At 40.9% G+C, this 22,266-nt stretch overlaps 1 protein-coding gene across 2 annotated transcripts in view; it reads left to right on the forward strand.

Annotated features, from left to right (window-relative positions):
• The window catches only part of LOC126095201 (DET1 homolog), a 45,330-nt gene that overhangs the window by 2,651 nt on the left and 20,413 nt on the right, over positions 1–22,266 (forward strand). The window contains exons 3-4 of one of the 2 annotated variants that reach the window (XM_049909934.1): positions 10,449–10,655; positions 12,523–12,731. In XM_049909934.1, coding sequence (XP_049765891.1) covers positions 10,449–10,655; positions 12,523–12,703 — 388 coding nt within the window. In that variant the 3' untranslated portion in view covers positions 12,704–12,731. Of the gene's footprint in view, positions 1–10,448; positions 10,656–12,522; positions 12,732–22,266 lie in introns of those variants that run through there. The other variant, XM_049909933.1, reaches the window with a different exon arrangement.

Raw genomic sequence — 22,266 nt, forward strand, 5'->3', positions numbered from 1 at the left:
TCCGACTCACCATTGATTAGATTCACTCCCCCATCACTCACTGCATAAACATTTACCAACTATGGCATACAGTGTAAAAGCCACAGACACTGTAAGTGCAATTCTACATCTGGCCTAGTTTTGCTCTGCATGGATACCACATCTACAAAAATTCAATGCTGCATCCTCATCATCCATTCCATTAACAGCCCTAGTAGTCAGCTGCTGTCTGCTTCCATCACTTGTTTGGCCAATACACTGGTCTACATTCTTCAGTTACACAGTTACAGTTTGCTGTGGCAGTTGCATTTACCTAATGTCTTGAAGTTAGTTTTGTTTGTGGTCTACATCTACATCCATACTCCGCAAGCCACCTGACGGTGTGTGGCGGAGAGTACCTTGAGTACCTCTATCGGTTCTCCCTTCTATTCCAGTCTTGTATTGTGGTCTTGAAATCAACCTACAATAAATGATACTTTAAGCTCTTTGGCTGTTGTTTCATTGTGGTTAAGATCTCGTGAAATGTGGCTAACAGTTTTCCTCATAAATTTAATCTCCATGGCTTTTAAGTGTTTCCTTGAACTTGATTGCAAATGTTCGCACTCAGCTACAATAGCAGAACACTAGTCAAGCTAATACTCTTCTGTGTAATCTATTCATCTTATTTGCTTGTGGACTTGTGTTGTTCTGAAAACCTTGTTGATAATTGCATGTTGTGTTGTAGTTTTGTATTTTGTGTGATAACATGCAAGTATCCAAAAAAGAATTGATTTGCTCTGTTATTGAAATATCTACATATAAATTTTGCTTTTATCAATTTTTTCCTCCTTGAGGGTGACTTTACTTACTGTTGCTAACAAAAATGTTTTTGCTGTGATATTTACAGTTCTATTGATGTCAGTGTTAAACAGAAACCTTGCCATACTCAAACGGACTTCTGTTCCTAATTTCATAGAGCTCACATTTTCCCTGAATAATTTATATACTGATTGTATAACCTGATTAGGCATTTCATCGTCTAGCTAATTCGTTATGTCAGATTTTCCATATAACCATTGAATGCTGTGTGTATTTCTGTATTAAATTCTCTATGTTGTTGAATCAAATATTTTATATCAATATAGGCTTCAGAGTGAGACCTATCTTAGGAAAATAGTTTATTTTTCACTTACAGATATTCATAGTTAGTTTGAAGTTTAGTTTTGTTTTGGCAAAAGTTTTATATTGACTCTTTAACCTGTGTACCTCAGTATAGTTTTCACAGTCTTTAAGATTTTGTTTTTTTAATTACTGGTATAATAATAACTTTTTGCCAAGGCGGTGGTGGTTCTTCTTCTCCTGCGCATATTTATTAGCAGTCCAAGAAATTTTGAGTTTAGTCTGCAGTCAACATAATTGCTGATGATTTGGGAATGCAGCTGGTCGCCCATTTACTGTGACACATGGTCTTTCATCTGGGCACCTACCAGACATCTTCAAGTGAGCTGTCAAAGACTGACATTAACAACCCATGTCACACAATTTATTACCAATGGAAGAAATTGGTGATGTCTGTTGATATAAATTTGTTTTGGAGAAAAAAAAAATATTTATCCTCTTTAATGTGATTCCCCTTCACACATGTAGTTTATGTTGTTTACAGCCATGACTGGTTTTGAGGAACTCAATTCTTCATCACCAGGCATATGTGGTGAAAATATTTATCAATGGTCATCATGTGAGCACAATAATGAAGCCCTGAGTGTGCCTGTAGCTAGTAATAAACAACGTTAAATACTGCTGTGTGAAGCTGTCATCTTAATAAAGAAAATAAGTATTTCCACAACACGAGTAGCCGATGTCACACCTCTAGGGCTGTACTCTCATGTCATCATCAAGTACCCAATACACCAGGAACATTTCAAGATTTGCAAACAGTTTATTGAAATGTGTCCAATTTTAAGTCCCTCTTCCTCTGCTGCTTTATTATTGTTAACAGAACTTCAGTGTTGAGTTTAATTCTGCCTCAAACATGCTGCTGTTGTCTTCAGTCAGAATACTGATTTGACATAGCTCTCCACACTACTGTATGTTGTGCAAGCATCTCCATCTCTGAATAACTAGTGTAACCTATCGTTTTGAACCTGCTCACTGTATTCACCTATTGGCCCCACACACACTTGCCTCCAACCCTAAATCAGTGGTTCCTTGATGTCTCAGAATGTGTCCTATTAACCAGCCCCTTCTTTTAATCAAGTTGTGCCACAAATTGCTTTTGTCCCCAATTCTATTCAGTACCTACCAATTAGTTGGATTCTCTTCTTGCCAGAACTCTAATCTATGTTGAAGCAAATTATTCTTTGACTTTGTGACACTTGGCATATTGACCATAAAGTTCGGAAATAGTTTACCTTTGATTTTCTATTAATCACATGCTCATTGATATGACAGCCTATGTGCCTACTGTTTCACCTGAATGACACATTCAAACTGACAAATTTAATGTTTCTCTGTAAGTCCATCTTTATATTAGATAGTTGCAGGACCTCGGCTGCTCAATATAAAATGTCAAACCAAAAACATCTTCAACCGTAGAATGGTGGCATTGGCTGATCATATTGTTTAAATATTCATTTTCTGTATTATGATGAGCCATCAGAAAAGGGAAACTAGAAGAAAAGAGAGAGAAAATTAATAATTTTGTTTGTAGTTTAGAAAGGAATCTAAAGGTTAAAAAAAAAAAAAAAAAAAAAAAAAACTATTCATTATTACAGCACTTCAGCCAAGATGTCAACTCACACGGCTGTATTTAATTTTGTCTTCAGAAGTGTCTGTAGTTGTGTACTTTTGAAATGCTTTTTGTTTTTCTTCTATGATTATGACAATTTTATCTCTTCAAATTATTGGTCTTTTCTGTTGTCATGGAGGTTTTAAAACGCCTTGTTTTAGAATTTTACAACTGTTTCAATAGTCATCATTTATGTGGCCTGCTGCTTCAGAATTATGCATTACAAATTTTATCTCCCTTTGTGTACAGCCATCTAATGTTGATTTGATTTATTAAGTTTATTTTGAACATTTTAAAATGATGATGTCAGTTTTTAGAAGATAAATAAATGTCATTCAGCATTAGCAGTCAGTGATCTATAGTGCAACAAGAATTTTCATACTGATGTGTAGGTTTTATGTCAGTTTCATCAGAGAGGTAATTCAGATTAGTTTAACAAGGAACCTTGTCATTTGTGATGCTAGATACTTCCTCACCACAGCATTAGTTTCTGCCTTAAAATCTATGAAAGAGCTGTGGCCTTCTCAAATGACACCAAAAACAAATGAACTGACTCCTGAAAATCAGTCAGATGTCAATCACCAGGCAAGAGTTCTTACTTCTAACATACCCAGGACAGACCAGAAATCTTCAAACATCTTACAGAACTGTGGTGTCAGAACCAGAGAAAGGTGTAGGTACGGGGCAGTTGGCACATATAAATGGTAAAGCTGCTTCCTGGTTGATGGGAATGTGCCAGGTGACATCTGACAACGACGACGATGAGGACGATGACGACGATGAGGACGATGAGGACGATGACGACGATGAGGACGACGACGATGAGGACGATTATAGGTTACATTGTCAAATATTGTGCCAAGGGGACATGAGGAAGTGGTGGCCTATACAAAATGGGACTATGAAGAGAATGTCTTGATGATACAATACAAAAATATGTATCGTGATCACTGTTAAATGTTGTTTAACCTACTGATTAATAAACAGCTCTAGTGAATTTCTCAGCTGTCTACATTTCCTACCACTAGTTTTGTGTGGTCATTTCACCATAAATATAAATCAGGTTTGATATTGTGTGAACTTGTATTTTGTTCAGTAACGCTGAAGTGTATTGAAAGCCTTCCAGAACTCAAAGCATGCAGCATCTACACGAGACACATCATACAACATTTTGTGAAAGAACAGAGGAAGCAGAGTTCCAAAGATTCAAAGTTTGTAGAGTCCACGTTGATTCCTATTATAGAGAAGACATTTGGTTTCTTAAGTAATATGATACATTAGCATAAGACGTTCCATAATTCTGCAATGATATAGATTTATAGCGTTGTGTATGTCAGACGACCCTTTTTGAAAACCTACATTTGGTTTGGACCAAAATTGCTTTAGACATGTCATCACTTCAACAGTCTATGATACACTGCTGCCAGAATTGGAGCACGTTCTTTTAAATAACATATGGAAAAGCGCACAGGATTACCATCAGGTCCTGTTGTATTTCCTCTGTTGAGCAATTTTAACTGATTTCTCTTCTCTAATCGTGTATCTCAATATTTTCGATTCATTTGTTGATTGGCAGAAGGAACAGTAGTTTTAAAAGGCAGAAGTCAATATTTTGACCTCATCTCTGTCATTATTCATTGCGGTGCCAGTAAGGTCACTGAACAACTGACATTGTTGAATTCTGCTGTGACATTCCAGTCTCCCTTCCCCCCACAGCACGTGCGTGCACACACACACACACACACACACACACACACACACACACACACACACACACACACAAAACTGTGTGAAAATGACTTTCACAGACTATTCGTTGAGTTGTTTCAAAGCTGGTGGAGATGCTTGCACTTAGTCCCAACAGTCAGTCAGTGCTGATATTTTTTCTGCCAGTTGGACATTATCAGAGCATTGGTTTTCAGGGAGCTGGATTTGGTAACCATTATGTTCAGAATATTAAGGAGATATCTGTGGAAAGATGACACATCTCTGTGTATAGACAGCTGTGGAAAAGCCTGTGTGGAAACTAGATGTCAAACCAATGATAGTTGCATATTCTTTTTTTAAAAAAAAGAAAGAAAAAAAAGTATCTAATATAGTTCCATTTCATTTAGATTGGGACTAAATGTTAGGCATGTGGGTAGTGAAAACATGAGTTTACAAGTGCTATACAGTCATTTTCCATATTCCTTTGAGAATGATGACACAGTCATCAAGGCATTGATTTAGGATATTATAGAAGTTGTGGTTCAAATCAAATTTAATCATCGTGATTTAGATTTTCTGTGGTTTCACTGTGAGGAAAACATTGATTTGTTAAATGAGCTACAACTGCTTCCTCCCCCACCCTTCCCCAACTTGGTTATTGATCTGCCTCTACAATTGTCAAACCTAACAGTCGTTGAGACATTGAAACATTGTTCTTCAAGGTATCATGAGATATTCAAAGTTTTTATAGGGAAACCTCCATGGATTACCGAAGTTAGATTTTTGAAATGTAAGACATGAGACTAGGTTCTGTGGATGAAAGGCTTGAGGGGAGATGATCACCCCTTTTTGTCTTGACTGTGATAGGACTGGACAAGAAAGACAAGTTTGTAGATTTATATTTTCTGACTGAGTTCTGGGTTAAAGAAATGTTATGGAGAGTCCTGCTGCTTGCATAGTGGTGGAGATTGGGCACAGGAGGTGTTACATACTTCCTTATGTATCCTACAACATAAATACAAGATATTTAACAGTTACCAAAAAGAATTTTTAGCATATTACAGCCCCATCAGCAACTGTGATAGACTAATATTTTGAAGAATGAGCCTCAGTTGCACAAATTTTCTGGTCTTTACCAGGTTTTGGCTAAATTAATCTAGCCTTCTTCACAAGCATAAAATTACTATAACATGCTTACATAAGGCACAGTCAGCATTAAAATTAAAACCTATAGTACCGTGGTACTGAAATGTTTGAGTTCAGCTACTTATGCTATTAGTCATTGCAAATTTTGGTGATATACATCTGAGTAAATTAGCTTACCACACCTATTTTCATTCTCTGCTTTCCTATGGCATCATATTCTGGGGTAACTCATCATTGAGTAAAAGAGTGTTCATTGCACAAAAGCGTGTAATCAGAATAATTGCTGGAGCTCATCCAAGATCATCCTGCAGACACTTATTTAAAGAGCTATAAATCTTCACTGTAGCCTCACAAAATATATACATAATAGAGGGAAACATTCCACGTGGGAAAAATATATCTAAAAAGAAAGACGATGAGACTTACCAAACAAAAGCGCTGGCAGGTCGATAGACACACAAACATACACACAAAATTCTAGCTTTCACAACCAACGGTTGCCTCGTCAGGAAAGAGGGAAGGAGAGGGAACTTTTGTCTTTCCCTCTCCTTCCCTCTTTCCTGACGAGGCAACCGTTGGTTGCGAAAGCTAGAATTTTGTGTGTATGTTTGTGTTTGTTTGTGTGTCTATCGACCTGCCAGTGCTTTTGTTTGGTAAGTCACATCATCTTTGTTTTTAGATATATTTTCCCACGTGGAATGTTTCCCTCTATTTTATATATATATATATATTTGGTAAGTCACATCATCTTTGTTTTTAGGTATATATATATTTTCACTTATGAAATTTGTTATCAACAATCCGAACGAATTCAAAAGTAATAGCATGTAATGGGTTGAAGGTGTTGATCTACGTAGGCAGTCTCCCATCCTTCATCAAAGACACCAACCACTTCCTCGAACGCCTGGAATCCCTACCCAGTCTGTTACCCCCGGAAACCATCCTTGTTACCATTGATGCCACTTCCTTATACACAAATATTCCGCATGTCCAGGGCCTCGCTGCGGTGGAGCACTTCCTTTCACGCCGATCACCTGCCACCCTACCTAAAACCTCTTTCCTCATTACCTTAGCCAGCTTCATCCTGACCCACAACTTCTTCACTTTTGAAGGCCAGACATACCAACAATTAAAGGGAACAGCTATGGGTACCAGGATGGCCCCCTCGTACGCCAACCTATTCACGGGTCGCTTAGAGGAAGCTTTCTTGGTTACCCAGGCCTGCCAACCCAAAGTTTGGTACAGATTTATTGATGACATTTTCATGATCTGGACTCACAGTGAAGAAGAACTCCAGAATTTCCTCTCCAACCTCAACTCCTTTGGTTCCATCAGATTCACCTGGTCCTACTCTAAATCCCATGCCACTTTCCTTGACGTTGACCTCCACCTGTCCAATGGCCAGCTTCACACGTCCGTCCACATCAAACCCACCAATAAGCAACAGTACCTCCATTATGACAGCTGCCACCCATTCCACATCAAACGGTCCCTTCCCTACAGCCTAGGTCTTCGTGGCAAACGAATCTGCTCCAGTCCGGAATCCTTGAACCATTACACCAACAACCTGAAAACAGCTTTTGCATCCCGTAACTACCCTCCCGACCTGGTACAGAAGCAAATAACCAGAGCCACTTCCTCATCTCCTCAAACCCAGAACCTTCCACAGAAGAACCCCAAAAGTGCCCCACTTGTGACAGGATACTTTCCGGGACTGGATCAGATTCTGAATGTGGCTCTCCAGCAGGGATACGACTTCCTCAAATCCTGCCCTGAAATGAGATCCATCCTTCATGAAATCCTCCCCACTCCACCAAGAGTGTCTTTCCGCTGCCCACCTAACCTTCGTAACCTCTTAGTTCATCCCTATGAAATCCCCAAACCACCTTCCCTACCCTCTGGCTCCTACCCCTGTAACCGCCCCTGGTGTAAAACCTGTCCCATGCACCCTCCGACCACCACCTATTCCAGTCCTGTAACCCGGAAGGTGTATACGATCAAAGGCAGAGCCACGTGTGAAAGCACCCACGTGATTTACCAACTGACCTGCGTACACTGTGAAGCGTTCTATGTGGGAATGACCAGTAACAAACTGTCCATTCGCATGAATGGACACAGGCAGACAGTGTTTGTTGGTAATGAGGATCACCCTGTGGCTAAACATGCCTTGGTGCACGGCCAGCACATCTTGACACAGTGTTACACCGTCCGGGTTATCTGGATACTTCCCACTAACACCAACCTGTCAGAACTCTGGAGATGGGAACTTGCCCTTCAGCATATCCTCTCTTCTCGCTATCCGCCAGGCCTCAATCTCCGCTAATTTCTAATTTCAATTTGCCGCCGCTCATACCTCACCTGTCTTTCAACATCATCTTTGCCTTTGTACTTCCGCCCCGACTGACATCTCTGCCCAAACTATTTGCCTTTACAAATGTCTGCTTGTGTCTGTGTATATGCGGATGGATATGTGTGTGTGTACGAGTGTATACCTGTCCTATTTTCCTCCTAAGGTAAGTCTTTCCGCTCCCGGGATTGGAATGACTCCTTACCCTCTCCCTTAAAACCCATATCCTTTTGTCTTTCCCTCTCCTTCCCTCTTTCCTGACGAGGCAACTGTTGGTTGCGGAAGCTAGAATTTTGTGTGTATGTTTGTGTTTGTTTGTGTGTCTATCGACCTGCCAGCGCTTTTGTTTGGTAAGTCTCATCATCTTTCTTTTTACATATATATATATTCCCAAGTGGAATGCTTCCCTCTATTTTTTTAATATATATATATTTAAAAAAATAGAGGGAAACATTCCACGTGGGAATATATATATATATATATACACACACACACCTAAAAACAAAGATGATGTGACTTACCAAATGAAAGTGCTGGCAGGTCGACAGACACACAAACATACACACAAAATTCAAGCTTTCGCAACAAACTGTTGCCTCATCAGGAAAGAGGGAAGGAGAGGGAAAGACGAAAGGATGTGGGTTTTAAGGGAGAGGGTAAGGAGTCGATGATGGACGAGTATACACTCGCGCACGCACACACATATCCATCCACACATATACAGACACAAGCAGACATATTTGGGTCTTTAAATATGTCTGCTTGTGTCTGTATATGTGTGGATGGATGTATATATGTGTGTGTGTGCGAGTGTATACCCGTCCTTTTTTCCCCCTAAGGTAAGTCTTTCTGCTCCCGGGACTGGAATGACTCCTTACCCTCTCCCTTAAAACCCACATCCTTTCGTCTTTCCCTCTCCTTCCCTCTTTCCTGATGAGGCAACAGTTTGTTGCGAAAGCTTGAATTTTGTGTGTATGTTTGTGTTCGTTTGTGTGTCTGTCGACCTGCCAGCACTTTCATTGTATAGGCACCTTTTATTAACCTGACACGTTCCACATCATTATGAAGTGTCGTATTCGTGATCTATGGAACAAGTACTAATCTAATCTAACCATGTCGAATGAAAACTACTGAACTGAAGTCCAACCCTGACAGCTCTCCACCATGCTGTCATTTGGCAATGGCAAGTACATTGGCACTTAGTTACAAAAAATCTTGAAAAGTTCTTCAGACTTTTATACGATGCTTTAATAAACATTTGAATGGGTATAGTGTACTATATTTTAATATATGTAGTGTACAAATACATATATGTAATATATAAAGGGGAAATGTTAGCAAAAATCTCAAAGTTCTTGACTGTTTTACATTAAATTTAACATCTCAAGACGTTCTTGATTAAAACTGTGAAATACTGCCATTAAAGCTAACATCCTCACAGATCCAGCAACTGGATGGGTGTCCCTAATACCCTGTATACCAATGATCCCAACATGTTAACCCACTCATTTTAAGCAACTTCAATTCTGCATTAAGGTTTTGTTTGCGGTAGCAATAAACAAGGTTCAGGATCAGAAGGGGGGGGGTGTGATGTGATGGAAGAGATGGGAGGGGGGAGTGATGGACAAAGGAAGAGGGGAGGGGGAGGGGGAGGAGCTGGACGAAGATAGGAAGTACAAGAAGATGGACAGAGATAGGGTGCAGGAGCAGGTTAGAACATGTATGCAATTTTAGTCCATATTTCGCAACTTCCAGTATTTCTGTGTGTACTAGTGGAGAATAAAGACTTGTCTCTTATTACTTTGTCTCCACTAGCTGGGATATTCTTTTACTATCAAGTTTGAAGCTCTATAACATGATCTTCAGGCACTTTTAATTCTAAAATCAATACTGTGTACCACCACAACTATACCTGGTCGCACAGCATCCTCTGTTGTAATTACTATATAAGTGGCAAATTCATCTAAAATGCTAAAAATGGTTAAAATGATTCCATTGCGGAACCATATTTTGCAGTTGTTGTTAAATGATTGGGCATGAGCTGAGACAGAAGAAACGAGTTGACCAGTAGTACTGCAAAAATGTAGCTGTGCCCCTGTATGTGTGCATGTTCTGAATAATGTAAGTTCCTAATTAACGCTTTCATATTCCAGTTCTTGCTTATATACATAGGTAGTGCTAACCATATCCATTTAATGTTATCTTTACTCATCACACAGTTTTAGTCGGATGCCACTTTCATCAATGTTGCTTTTTACTATGTCGCTGTATTATAAGTTAATGACTTTTCTGTACTTTATTTTATTTGATTGCAAGGTCATGTAAAGAAGAATATCCAGATAGGCTTTAGGCCTACTGTCATGTAATTTTGGTGAGAATAAGCTGTGGCCCACATAATGTATTGTGAAGTTCTCTCTTTAGTGGTCTTTTACTGCATTATATCTCCTGCAGAATTTTCTAGTTTTGCATTTATTTTTAATGAAACTGATGTTTGCGATACAGGGTGATCCAGCAGCGTTGTAAGCAAACATTTGTGAGTGCACGGTTTGGTGGTGTAACAGAGGCAACCAAACGAATGTTAACACAACTACCAATCAGCGCTCAGTCATACAGCTGCTCTCCATATCTAGATCTGTCACTCTTTAGTTATGATGACAAATGGGTCTCTGTTATGGAGCGACCAAAAGCTTGTGGTGAACATCCCATCAGGTAAGCTGCATCACTTTTTAGAGAATGCCGTTTTATAGAAGTATATTTCATTTTTAAAATGAATAGACTGTGAAATTGTTCAAAATATACTGTATCATTCTCGTAGTTTTGACATGCAGTAAGTGTATTGTATCCGAGGTTTCAACTCAACATGTCACAAAAAAAGTGACTGGGGTTACAAACTCTGTCAGCAGTCTGTGGGCTGTCATTGTGTACAGTGAACTAAAATTCTGCATGGGGAGCATGACAACACAAAGTAAATTTGGAATACAGTGTTCCCAATTACCACCCCGAAGGCATGTGACTGTCGACATAGCCGACTTGCAGAACCATCACACCTTACCGTCACACTTTATGTCAACATGTGCCATGGTTCTCGTAATGAGCTGTTGATGCAGTACTGTGCCAACCAGCAGTGCATTATTTGTATCCAGTATTCAAACAGCAGTCAAGTGCTGCTAGACCACTCCACCATACACTGGACAGCTGTCAACATCGTCAGCCCACCTCTGTGCCAACCAGCACTGCAGGCTTCACAGGCCAATGCCAGCCACAGCCACAAGGGCCTATGCTACCAGCTTCTTACTCAGCTCATAGTCTGTCAGCACCACCAAGCCACCACACTGCTGCGAAGATGATATGCCACAGCATTGCTTCGGTGTGGGCCGCAGGATCACCACCTGATCATCCCTGAGGAAGAGGGGTGCCATGGGTCGACACTGGGCTGCATTGGAAAATGAGAGCGTGCACCTGTAACTGCTGCAGCAGTGATAAAGAGTTTACAAGCATGCCATCTGTCTTGCCGCAGCCACCTTCACCTTTGATGGACCCCCTTTGCTCTTGTCAACCCTTCAAACTGACAATGCCCAGGTGGGAGAGCCATTACCCTCCTGACAACTAGAACAACTACTCTTCCACCCCTCCATATACCCCTGACTTGCTACATTTTTACGTCCAATTTGGGGAAGGGGGAGGGGCGGGCAGTAGCAACAGTCTATCTTACAGCACTGCTAAATTTTGATGACAGCAGTAGGGTTGGCATAGATGCTGAAGTCATCGGCAGAGCAAGCAAGTAGCAGAATGTGTTTTTGTACCGTCTTGTTTCTGTTTTTCTTGATTTTGTGTTTCTCCCGTTTTACCCTTTCTGTGTAAAATATATCAGGTATTACGGCGAGTCTGTGTTCAGGAAGTATATACAAGAATAAATAGGAAATGATTATTTACATAATAGGTAACTGAAGACATTATTATAGATTGAGTTCTGCAAGGGTTGACACTAGTACACATGTAGTTTGACATCCACAGAGCACCTTAGGCATGTGTGGAGCTTTTCTTTTTTCATTACTGTGCTATTCTCCTACTGCTTATTTTATTTTCCAGTTGGGTAGTTGTGAACAATTGTGACAGTTCTGACAAAGTGAAATGTAGGTCAGTGTTACAACAGTATCTTATGGTCTGAATTTATCTTTCCATTATATGGCACTGACTCAAAGCAGCAATACGCTGAAGGCACCACACAGATAGAAACAAGTAATTCCATCTGATTTCATCAGTTAAACCACACCTGATTTTCCCTGTAACAGTGCACATGCTAGCAGAAAATCCGCCTTGGATAACTGTCAGAATCAATGTAAAGGAGAACATATTAGGTGCTAAGAAGCTTTATGGAATATTGTAAATTCACTAAAAGATACAGATTGTAGTTGGGAAAGTGCCTACGGTTAAATAAGTTAGTGATATTGAGGGACTCATGGGGCATAATACATTAGATAGATCTCTCGTGGTGAGAGCTTCAGTTTAAAGTTTAAGTGATAGTTCTCAGATTGTTGCAGGCATTATAATGTGACTGATGTGATTCTGCCACCAGCTGCCAACTCAGCTATGGTCGATCAGCCCCACTGAGCCACCATGGTGCTGCACAGACAGTTCACCACAGCGTCGCTTTGCAATGGGCTACCAGATTGATGTCTCAGCATGCCTCTGGAACACGAACACTGTTGGTCGATGCCGGGCAACACTACCAGAACACAGCATGTACCTGTAACTGATGTAGCTTGTTGGAGTAATAAAGAGTTCATATGCACACCGTCTGACTTGCTGCAGCCACCTTCAGCTCTGACGGACTCCCACAGCCCTTGCCAAACTATCGAATTCACTGTTCCCAGGGGGAGAGTCATTGCCATTCTGACAACTAGAAGAAAGGCTCTACCAACCCTCCATAGTGATCACTCCACCCACAAACTGCTGCAACTGCATGCTTTCACACATTTATGTAATGTCATGGATTTTGGAGTGATGAATTCCCGCCGGAGATGAGACTTAATTGTGCATCCGCTCTGAAGGTGATGGGTTTATTGCCCATTGAGATGAATCAATTATATGAATGCATGGTGTCTGCTGTTTCGGACATGGACATAGACTGTGGGTAGGTGGTGCCAGGTGGGAATGTCAATCAGCCAGAAGATGTGCCGAAGTAGTCCATATAATTGTGATAAATGTTGTCTCCTGACCGAGGGAGGTGGCGCAGTTGTTAGTACACTGGACTCGCATTCAGGAGGACAATGATTCAAACCCGCATCCGGTTGTCCTGATTTAGGTTTTCCATGATTTCCCTAAATCACTTCAGGCAAATGCTGGGATGGTTCCTTTGAAAGGGGACTGATGATCTCACTGTTTGGTTCCCTCCCCCAAATAAATCAACCAACCAACCAGCTGTTTCCTGGTGGTGCAGTGGTCAACGCAACTTGCCTAGCAAGCAGGAGAATCTCGGGGTCAAATCCTGGTCCAACACACATTTTCACTCACTGCCACTGATTCTGCATGCAGTCCTAATGCATTTGACATAAACAGTCCCTTTCCTTTCTCTCCCCCCCCCCTTTCCTCCACCTTCCATTTACATAATATGTACCACAGCTGCAGATTTAGTGTGGTGTCTGTTCTTTTGGACATATTTGAAAGAACAGACACCGCACATTCATTTTACACTTATATTTATTTATTTGTGTATTTTTTTAAAAGAAAACTGTTACATGAAAAATGTATATTGGCATAGGTACAGCAATATTTTAAGTATTTCTTCAACATAATCACCACCAGAATTGAGACACTTGTCATAACTTGGGATGATCTTTTGTAGTCTATGTCAAAGAAATCTGTAACATGGGAGTGGAACCAGCATGTGAGAGTCATTTTCAGCTCTTCATTATGGTGAATATGCTGATTGGAAGCTAGGAATTTCTTAAGATGCAAGGAAAGATGGATATCACTTGGAGTGAGAGCAAAACTTAAAGGTGGGTGATCAAACATTTCTCAGCTGAACTACTTCAGAACAGTTGTGCACTGAGCTGTATGTGGACATGAATTATCATGGATCAGAACAGCTCTGTAACAGTTGGCAGAGGGCAGGAAGTCAGTGAGCAAAATGCCTTTCCTGGCCAGAACACTGTATGCATCACTTTCCACACTGACACGGTCTGTTTAAACTGCACACTGTATTTGAATTTCATTTTCAGCGGGGATCCACTCTGATACCAATGCATCAACTGCTGCTTGGTTTCCTGGGTAAAGTGAGCAATCCAGGTTTCATCATCCATGAAGATCCTGTTGAGGAATCAGCAGGTGCTTAGTTGCAATTTTATGCAACAAGGGTCGTGATATGTGCAGTATGTAGCTGCTGAGATCCATAATTACGGAGTGATAGTTGTCCGTATGTGCTGCCACACAAGGTTATCATTGACGAATGATGGTCCTCTCTTCAGTGAGGACTCTTTGACAACCTCAGAAAATTCTCTACACCAATAACATTGCTCATGACATCTGTTGCCCATACATCTCACCCAGGTGATGACAAATTTCAATTAGCACTCTGTTTTGTGCATTAAGAAACTATATTACAGACTGACCCTCACAGTTGGTGGGAGCAAGAATAAGAGCCGTCATTGTCAACCACTGCTGCAGTGCTCCTGACAATAGGCAATGAGACTTGTCAAGCTGTCATATGATTGTTACATCGTAGTTCTGGGGAAACTTAATTTTTGGGTGACCCATGTATAAGTCTAGCTGCCACTGTGACTTAATGAAGCTTTGTTGTGGATATGATTCACTTCATTCATTCCTTCAAGGAGAACCTTCATGAATGTGGAACAAGACATCAGAATATACATTAATGAAAATTGATGTGGTAATAGAAAGTTCTGGTTGAATGTAAAATTCCTGATCATCAAACTTTGCTCCCATTCCCTGGTTTAAATACCATACCGAACGCCTCTTCAGTGGCTCATGAAGTGAGGGTGTGTTCCTAGGTGGGTACTGAATATAATTTGGGAGATAAGAAATTTGTGGCACAACTTGACTAAAAGAAAGGTTTGGTTGATAGGATACATTATGAGGGAAGTGTGGGAGTAGAAATCGTAGAGGGAGACCAAGAAGTGAATGCAGTAAGCAGATTCAGAAGGATGTAAGTTGCAGTTAGTTGTTCGGAGATGAAGAGGCTTCCATGTGATAGAGTACTGTGGAGGGCTGCATCAAACTAGTCTTCGGACTGAAGCCCACAACAACAACAACAACAACAGCAGCAGCAGCAGCAACCTATATTGGAGTAGGAACTAGGATGTGCTGGATGGGTGTATTGGACAGGTCCGGCACATGGGTCTTCTGCAGAGATATGTCCCATGTGTCAAGGGATTGGAAATGGGTGTGGTATAAAAAAGGACCAGAATATTGTATAGACTGGTTGAGGAAAGGAATACCACTTTAGAAAGGGTTGAAAGATTGTGGGTAAGGTGTTCCTTATTTTGTGTGCACAATGATAAATGGTGAGAGCTCTCGCAAAGTATGTGCTTCAGTTGTTCCAATAAAGTATGATATTGGATGATTGGCATACTCCTCTGTAGCTGGTTCTCAGTGGTTGTATGATTTGGGGAGTTTCAGTATATTATATGGGAAATCTGTCTGCATACAAGATTTTGGGGATATTTGCTGTCATGAAAGCCTTGGTGAGACCTTCACCTTACTGAGCAAGTGATTTCTCATCACTGCAGATGTGTCATCCATGAGTGGCCAGGTTATACAGGGTGGTCCCGAATTCATGGTACAAACTTTAATGGTAGGTACAGGACATTGTAACAAGGATTTATTGTATAGGAATGTATAGTCGCAGGTGACGCGGTGAGGCGTAAACAGGGGAAAGAGAAATGGAGTGATCGGTTGGTGTCACTGCCGGTAGAGGGCAGTAGATGAACATGATGTATCGCAGTAGGGACAAGCGCCATTCACAATTGTGCTGCCGTAGACGATGGGTGACTTTACGTATGCAGAAAAAGCAGACATGCATTACATGTACGGCCGTGCAAATGGTAACGCCAGAGCTGCGTTACGAATGTATCGCGCGGAGTATCCTAATCGACGAATGCCGGATCATAGAATTTTTCAACGGTTACATCGTCAACTTTGTGAAACAGGTACGTTCGACGTCAACAGACATGACGCTGGTCGATTAAGAGCTGTACGCACTCCAAGACTGGAAGAACGCATCTTGAACATAGTGGCTGATAGACCCGAGTCAAGCACAAGAACTGTTGCGCGTGACGTACATGTGAGTCATCAGACTGTATGCAGAGTGTTAAATGAAAATCGCTTACACCCCTTCCATTTTCAAAAAGTACAAGCATTGAATCCGGCAGATTATCCTCTTCGCGTGAACTTCTGCCAGTGGTTGTTGCAGCAATGTGCGTTGCAGCCGGATTTCGTAGGTCATGTGCTATTTACAGATGAAGCGACATTTTCACGCGAGGGTGTCTTTAATGCGCACAATTCCCATGTGTGGGCAACAGATAATCCACATGCAACACGTCCACATGCGTATCAACAACGTTTCGGTATTAATGTGTGGGCTGGTATTGTGAACGACTTTTTGATTGGGCCATACTTACTACCCACGCGACTCTGTGGCGAAAGCTATCGTATTTTTCTGCAAGAAGTTGTTACCAGAACTGCTGCAAGATGTTCCGCTCGCCATTCGTAACCGCATGTGGTTTCAGCACGATGGAGCGCCAGCACACTTCAGCACTGCTGTACGGAATTACCTGAATGCCACGTTTGGTGCTAGATGGATTGGGCGTGGTGGACCAGTCCCTTGGCCACCCCGATCTCCTGATTTCTCTTGCCTCGATTACTTTTTATGGGGACATCTTAAGAGTCTTGTTTATGAGACTCCAGTTGACTCAGATGAGGATCTCGTTGCTCGCATATCTGTAGCTGCTGCAGGTGTGCGTGAAATACCAGGCATCTTTGAACGTGTACGCCAATCGCTGCACCGACGCTGTCAAGCATGTATCGCTCATGGTGGACGCAATTTTGAACACTTACTGTAAACATGACACTTGTCAACAACGATTTCAATAAAATCTTTCGTTTTCCTTTCGGCCGTTATTTCCCCTGTTTACGCCTCACCGCGTCACCTGGGACTATACATTCCTATACAATATATCCTTGTTACAATGTCCTGCACCTACCATTAAAGTTTGTACCATGAATTCGGGACCACCCTGTATACAAGTGAATTTGTTGTGGAAGGGGCAACAATTGTCGGAATGCAGGTACTGTAGGAGGTTAATGGGCTTGATGTGGACAGAATATGGATGAAGCCATCATAGAGGTGTACATCATACCCAGGAAGGCGGCATCTAGAGCTGAGGATAACCAGGTGAAGCAAATGAGAGAAGAGGTGTTGATATCGTGGAGGAATGAAATAGGGTACCTCGACTCTGATTACAAATCACGAAGATATCATTAATGAACCTGAACCAGCTAAAGGGTTTGGGTTTTGGGAAGTTAAGGTTTCATCTAGGTTACCCAAGAGGTGCGTGTGGGTGTGCGTGTGCGTGGGTGCGCGCGCTCGTTAAGGTGGCTCTTTAATTTTTTTGGTTTGATTCCCTGCCACTCCTAATTTGGTTCCATTGCACAAAAAAGAGTTGTCTCAATAGAACAAAGAAGGGCTTGCACCCTTGATCCTTGTACTTGCCAAAAAAGAATGAAAAGAAAATTCACTTAAAAAATTCATTTTTTTTTTTATCTTGTATACTGTAACACAGAGGTAGCTGATTAACCTGTATATTCATTACTCAGTTTAATTACCAATGCCATATTAATTATAATAATAGAATCTGCAACACTCTTATGTACAATGTTGTTATGTAAATACAAAGATAAAATAACACTTTCAGTTTAAATTCTTGACTCTTTCAAGAAGTCTCTCGTCAGATACTAAAAATATATGACAACATTCTGTAACATCCTGGAGTATGTATTACTTCTGTAACCTTATTTTACTTGATTTATTTATTTGAAAGTAATGTGTTGTAACTTCCTGGCAGATGTGAACTGTGTGCCAGATTAACACTCAAACTCGGGACCTTTCCCTTTTGCAGACAAGTGCTCTATCGACTGAGCTGCCCAAGCATGACTCACGGCCCATCCTCATAGCTTTACTTCCGCTAGTGCTGCATCTCCTAATGTATTATAGTCCAGAATATCTACAATTTTCAGTATATTAGCTACATGTAGGATTTCCTCACTCAAGTCGAATCTGGTAAAAAAAATTCTTATCTTATTAGACAAATAGTTCAATTCAATTATCTTAGATATCTGGGATTTGATTGATTACTACTTAAAACCTCTTGGGCTTCATCAGATGATTCTATATCATGATTTGGTGCATTTTTTATATTGATTCATAAGGCTAATTAATATCAAAAAATGTACAGCTGTCAGATTCATGAGAAAGGTTCTATAAACTGATTTTTCAGTTTTTTAAGCTACACAGAAATATTGTGATTGTCACTCTGATATTTAATGAATTTTGATAGGAAGATGGAAAAAAATAAGCCTACACCACTTTGGTTTGCAGAAGGGGCATAGATCACACATCAAGGAAAATACAAATAATACAGATTGATTTCTCTTCTTGTGGTGAGATTCACATTCATCATGGAACACAAACATTTGTAAGCAATAATTGGCTTCCTCCGTTTGCCTTGCATGAAGGACAGCGTCAAGAATACAAAAAAATACACCACAATATGATGCTTCCCCAAGAATTAATGAAGTAAATTTTTAAAATACACCATATTTTTGTAGTTGCCTCCATTTCTCATACAAAGCTTCTAATTTTAGATTGCAGTTTCTTGTTTCCTATGGCAGAATTTGTGCTTTTCCCAAGAAAGTCTCACCGCGCACAAAGCAAGGGTGACACTTTGTCAACCAGTTAAATTAAATACTGCAAATTGTGAAAGAAAGCTTATTTGACAGATGGAATTTGCTTGCAGTTATTTTATACAAATACTACTTGAACAATTGAATTATCTATCGTAAAATAACTGAAAGACATCATACTTGCTACGACTGTTGGCTACCCTCAAAGTTGAAAGACAAAGTGCGTTGTTCTGTAAAATGTAATGGCTCAGCTTGCTCTGTCCTCTTTCTAACCATCTTAGGGTCACTGACTTCTCATTATTCCTGAACAGTATGATCTATGCAACGACAACACATTCAGTAAAAGAGACTGAAGTAAACAATGTGCCTACATTACGAAATGAATAAATTTGCTGTGAAGAAGTAATATTTTGTGGACTTGTTTTCTGAATTTTCAGATTTTGGAGGACTGGGGATACCTATCCCTTAATCCTACTGAAAGTAAATTTTACACAGCTCATTTTTAGATGGAACTGAGCAAAATCATGAAAAATTTAGAAAAAGTGGTATGTAAGAGCCACGTGTGTGTGTGTGTGTGTGTGTGTGTGTGTGTGTGTGTGTGTGTGTGTGTGTGTGTGTGTGTGTTTGTTTCTATATTACTGACAAGAGAAAAACATCTGAGGGGGGGAGGGAAGCTCTGACTACATGTTCAATCACATCCCAGATGGGTTCAGTCAGATTCAGATCTGACGAGTTGGGGGGCCAGCACATTAGTTGGGACTCATCACTGTGTTCCTCAAACCAGTCCGCAACACTCCTGGCCTTGTGGCATGGCACATTGTCTTGTTGAAAAATGCTGCCAGGAAATATAATTGTCTTGAAGGGATGCTGTGATATATCGAGAGGTTGAACAATGGAAAATTGTACTGAAATGCAAGAGGATCTGCAGCGAATTGACGCATGGTGCATCTTAATGTAGAAAAGTGTAATGTGCTGCGAATACATAGAAAGAAAGATCCCTTATCATTTACCTACAATATGGCAGGCCAGCAACTGGAAGCAGTTAATTCCATTAATTATCTGGGAGTAAGCATTAGGAGTGATTTAAAATGGAATGATCATATAAAGTTGATCGTCAGTAAAGCAGATGCCAGACTGAGATTCATTGGAAGAATCCTAAGGAAATGCAATCCGAAAACAAAGGAAGTAGGTTACAGTATGCTTGTTTGCCCACTGCTTGAATACTGCTCAGCAGTGTGGGGTCCGTACCAGGTAGGGTTGATAGAAGATATAGAGAAGATCCAACGGAGAGCAGCGCGCTTCGTTACAGGATCATTTAGTAATCGCGAAAGCATTACGGAGATGATAGATAAACTCCAGTGGAAGACTCTGCAGGAGAGATGCTCAGTAGCTCGGCTTTTGTTGAAGTTTCGAGAACATACCTTCACCGAGGAGTCAAGCAGTATATTGCTCCCTCCTACGTATATCTCGCGAAGAGACCATAGGAGAAAATCAGAGATCAGAGCCCACACAGAGGCATACCGACAATCCTTCTTTCCACGAACAATATGAGACTGGAATAGAAGGGAGAACCGATAGAGGTAGTTAAGGTACCCTCCGCCACACACCGTCAAGTGGCTTGCGGAGTACGGATGTAGATGTAGATGTACATGGTCTGTAACCAGTGTAATATATTCTTTGGCCATCATGGTGCCTTGCACAAGCTCACCAGACCCATGGCTGCACACATGAATGCTCTCCAGAGCATAATGGAGCTGCCACCAGCTTGTCTCCATCCTGAAGTACCAGCACCAAAAACTGTTACCCTGTAAGACGATGGATTCGTGCCCTCCCATCAGCATGATGAAGAAGACCGTGCAATGCTCTGCAACTGAGCCAACATCCAGGGCCAGTGGACACATGCCCATTTCAGTCATAGTTGGTGATGTTAGGATGACACTTGCATGGGTCGCTGGCTGCGAAGACCCATCGTTAGGAGTGTTCAGTACATTGTGTGTTCAGACACACTTGTACTGTGCGCAGCATTAAAGTCTGATGTTCGTTCCACCACAGTTTGCTGCCTGTCCTGTTTTACAGTCTGCCCAGCCTACGACGTCCGACATCCATAATGAGAGGTGGCCGCCCAATCCCACAACATCTCAATGTGGTTTCACCTTGGTTCTGCCACACATTGGAGACACTCACCACAGCATTCCTCAAACACTCAAAAAGTTGTGCAGTTTCTGAAACGCTCATGCCGAGACTCCAAGCCATCACAATCTGCCCTCGGTCAAACTCAGATTGCGAGCCTTCCCCATTGTACACACAGACTCTCATTGATACTGCATGCACCATACATGTATCTGACTAACAGTCACTTTTCACCAGGTGACACTATCGCCTGGATTGTCTTATATTACTTGTAGGTTGGTGGTTGCAATGTTCTTGCTGATCAGTTTGTGTTCTTATGCCACCTAAATGAAACATACAAATTTAGCAAAAAGCCAGTACATTCACAAAAGTTGCTGTTTACCCAGTTTTATTAAGTAGTTATTGTTTATTTCCCACTGGCAGAATAATGTGTAATGAATGCATTGGTAGTTTTCAAAGAAAATAGTTGTTTATAGAAATAAAAACTGAGAACATGGTAAGGAAAATTCTGGCAGAATGTACATAATTTAACAGTGAAGGAGACCCCTCACTAAATAGTATTAATCAAAAATCTAGCAAAGCTTTCACTCTTTTACTTGTTCCTGACAATGACACAATGCTTTTAGTGTTCAGTGATTGGTCTCCTTTGCTCCCAAGTTATTTTTGTAACAACAGAGACCTATTTACAAAACTTTTTCAAACATGCTGCAGAGCTGGGGGATTGTCTCTAAGTAGTCTTAGAGAAAAAAAAACGGTAAGTCGCCAGGAAAAAAAATAGACCGACTGGATGACAGTTCGCCATACAAAATCTGAAATGACAAACTGAGAGGAATTCAATCATGAAACCATGTGAGGTGGGAGAGCTGGCACAATGATTAACATACTGGACTCACTCTTGGGAGGATGACTGTTCAAATACCCATCCAACTGTCCAGATTTAGGTTTTCCATGATGTCCCCAAATTGCTCCAAGCAAATTCCTGCATGGTTCCTTCAAAAAGGCCATGCCAATTTCTTTCCCATCCCTTCATGATGCAAACTTATGCTCCGTCTCTCATGACAGGGTGTTTAACTCTAAGCTTCCTTCCTTCCTTCAGTCGTGAAGCCAAGAATCATCGGTAGCGTACATGCAAAACCTGAATGATAACAGAGAGGAGCAATGAAGTACAAGTGTGTCACTGTGTGCAAATGGTAACATCTCCAACTGGTAAGCTTTGGATGCAACAACGTAACTAAAAATACACTTTCCTCATTGCCTACGCTACTAGAGG

Source organism: Schistocerca cancellata, chromosome 8 (assembly GCF_023864275.1).
Source record: "Schistocerca cancellata isolate TAMUIC-IGC-003103 chromosome 8, iqSchCanc2.1, whole genome shotgun sequence".
NCBI classification, from domain to species: domain Eukaryota; kingdom Metazoa; phylum Arthropoda; class Insecta; order Orthoptera; family Acrididae; genus Schistocerca; species Schistocerca cancellata.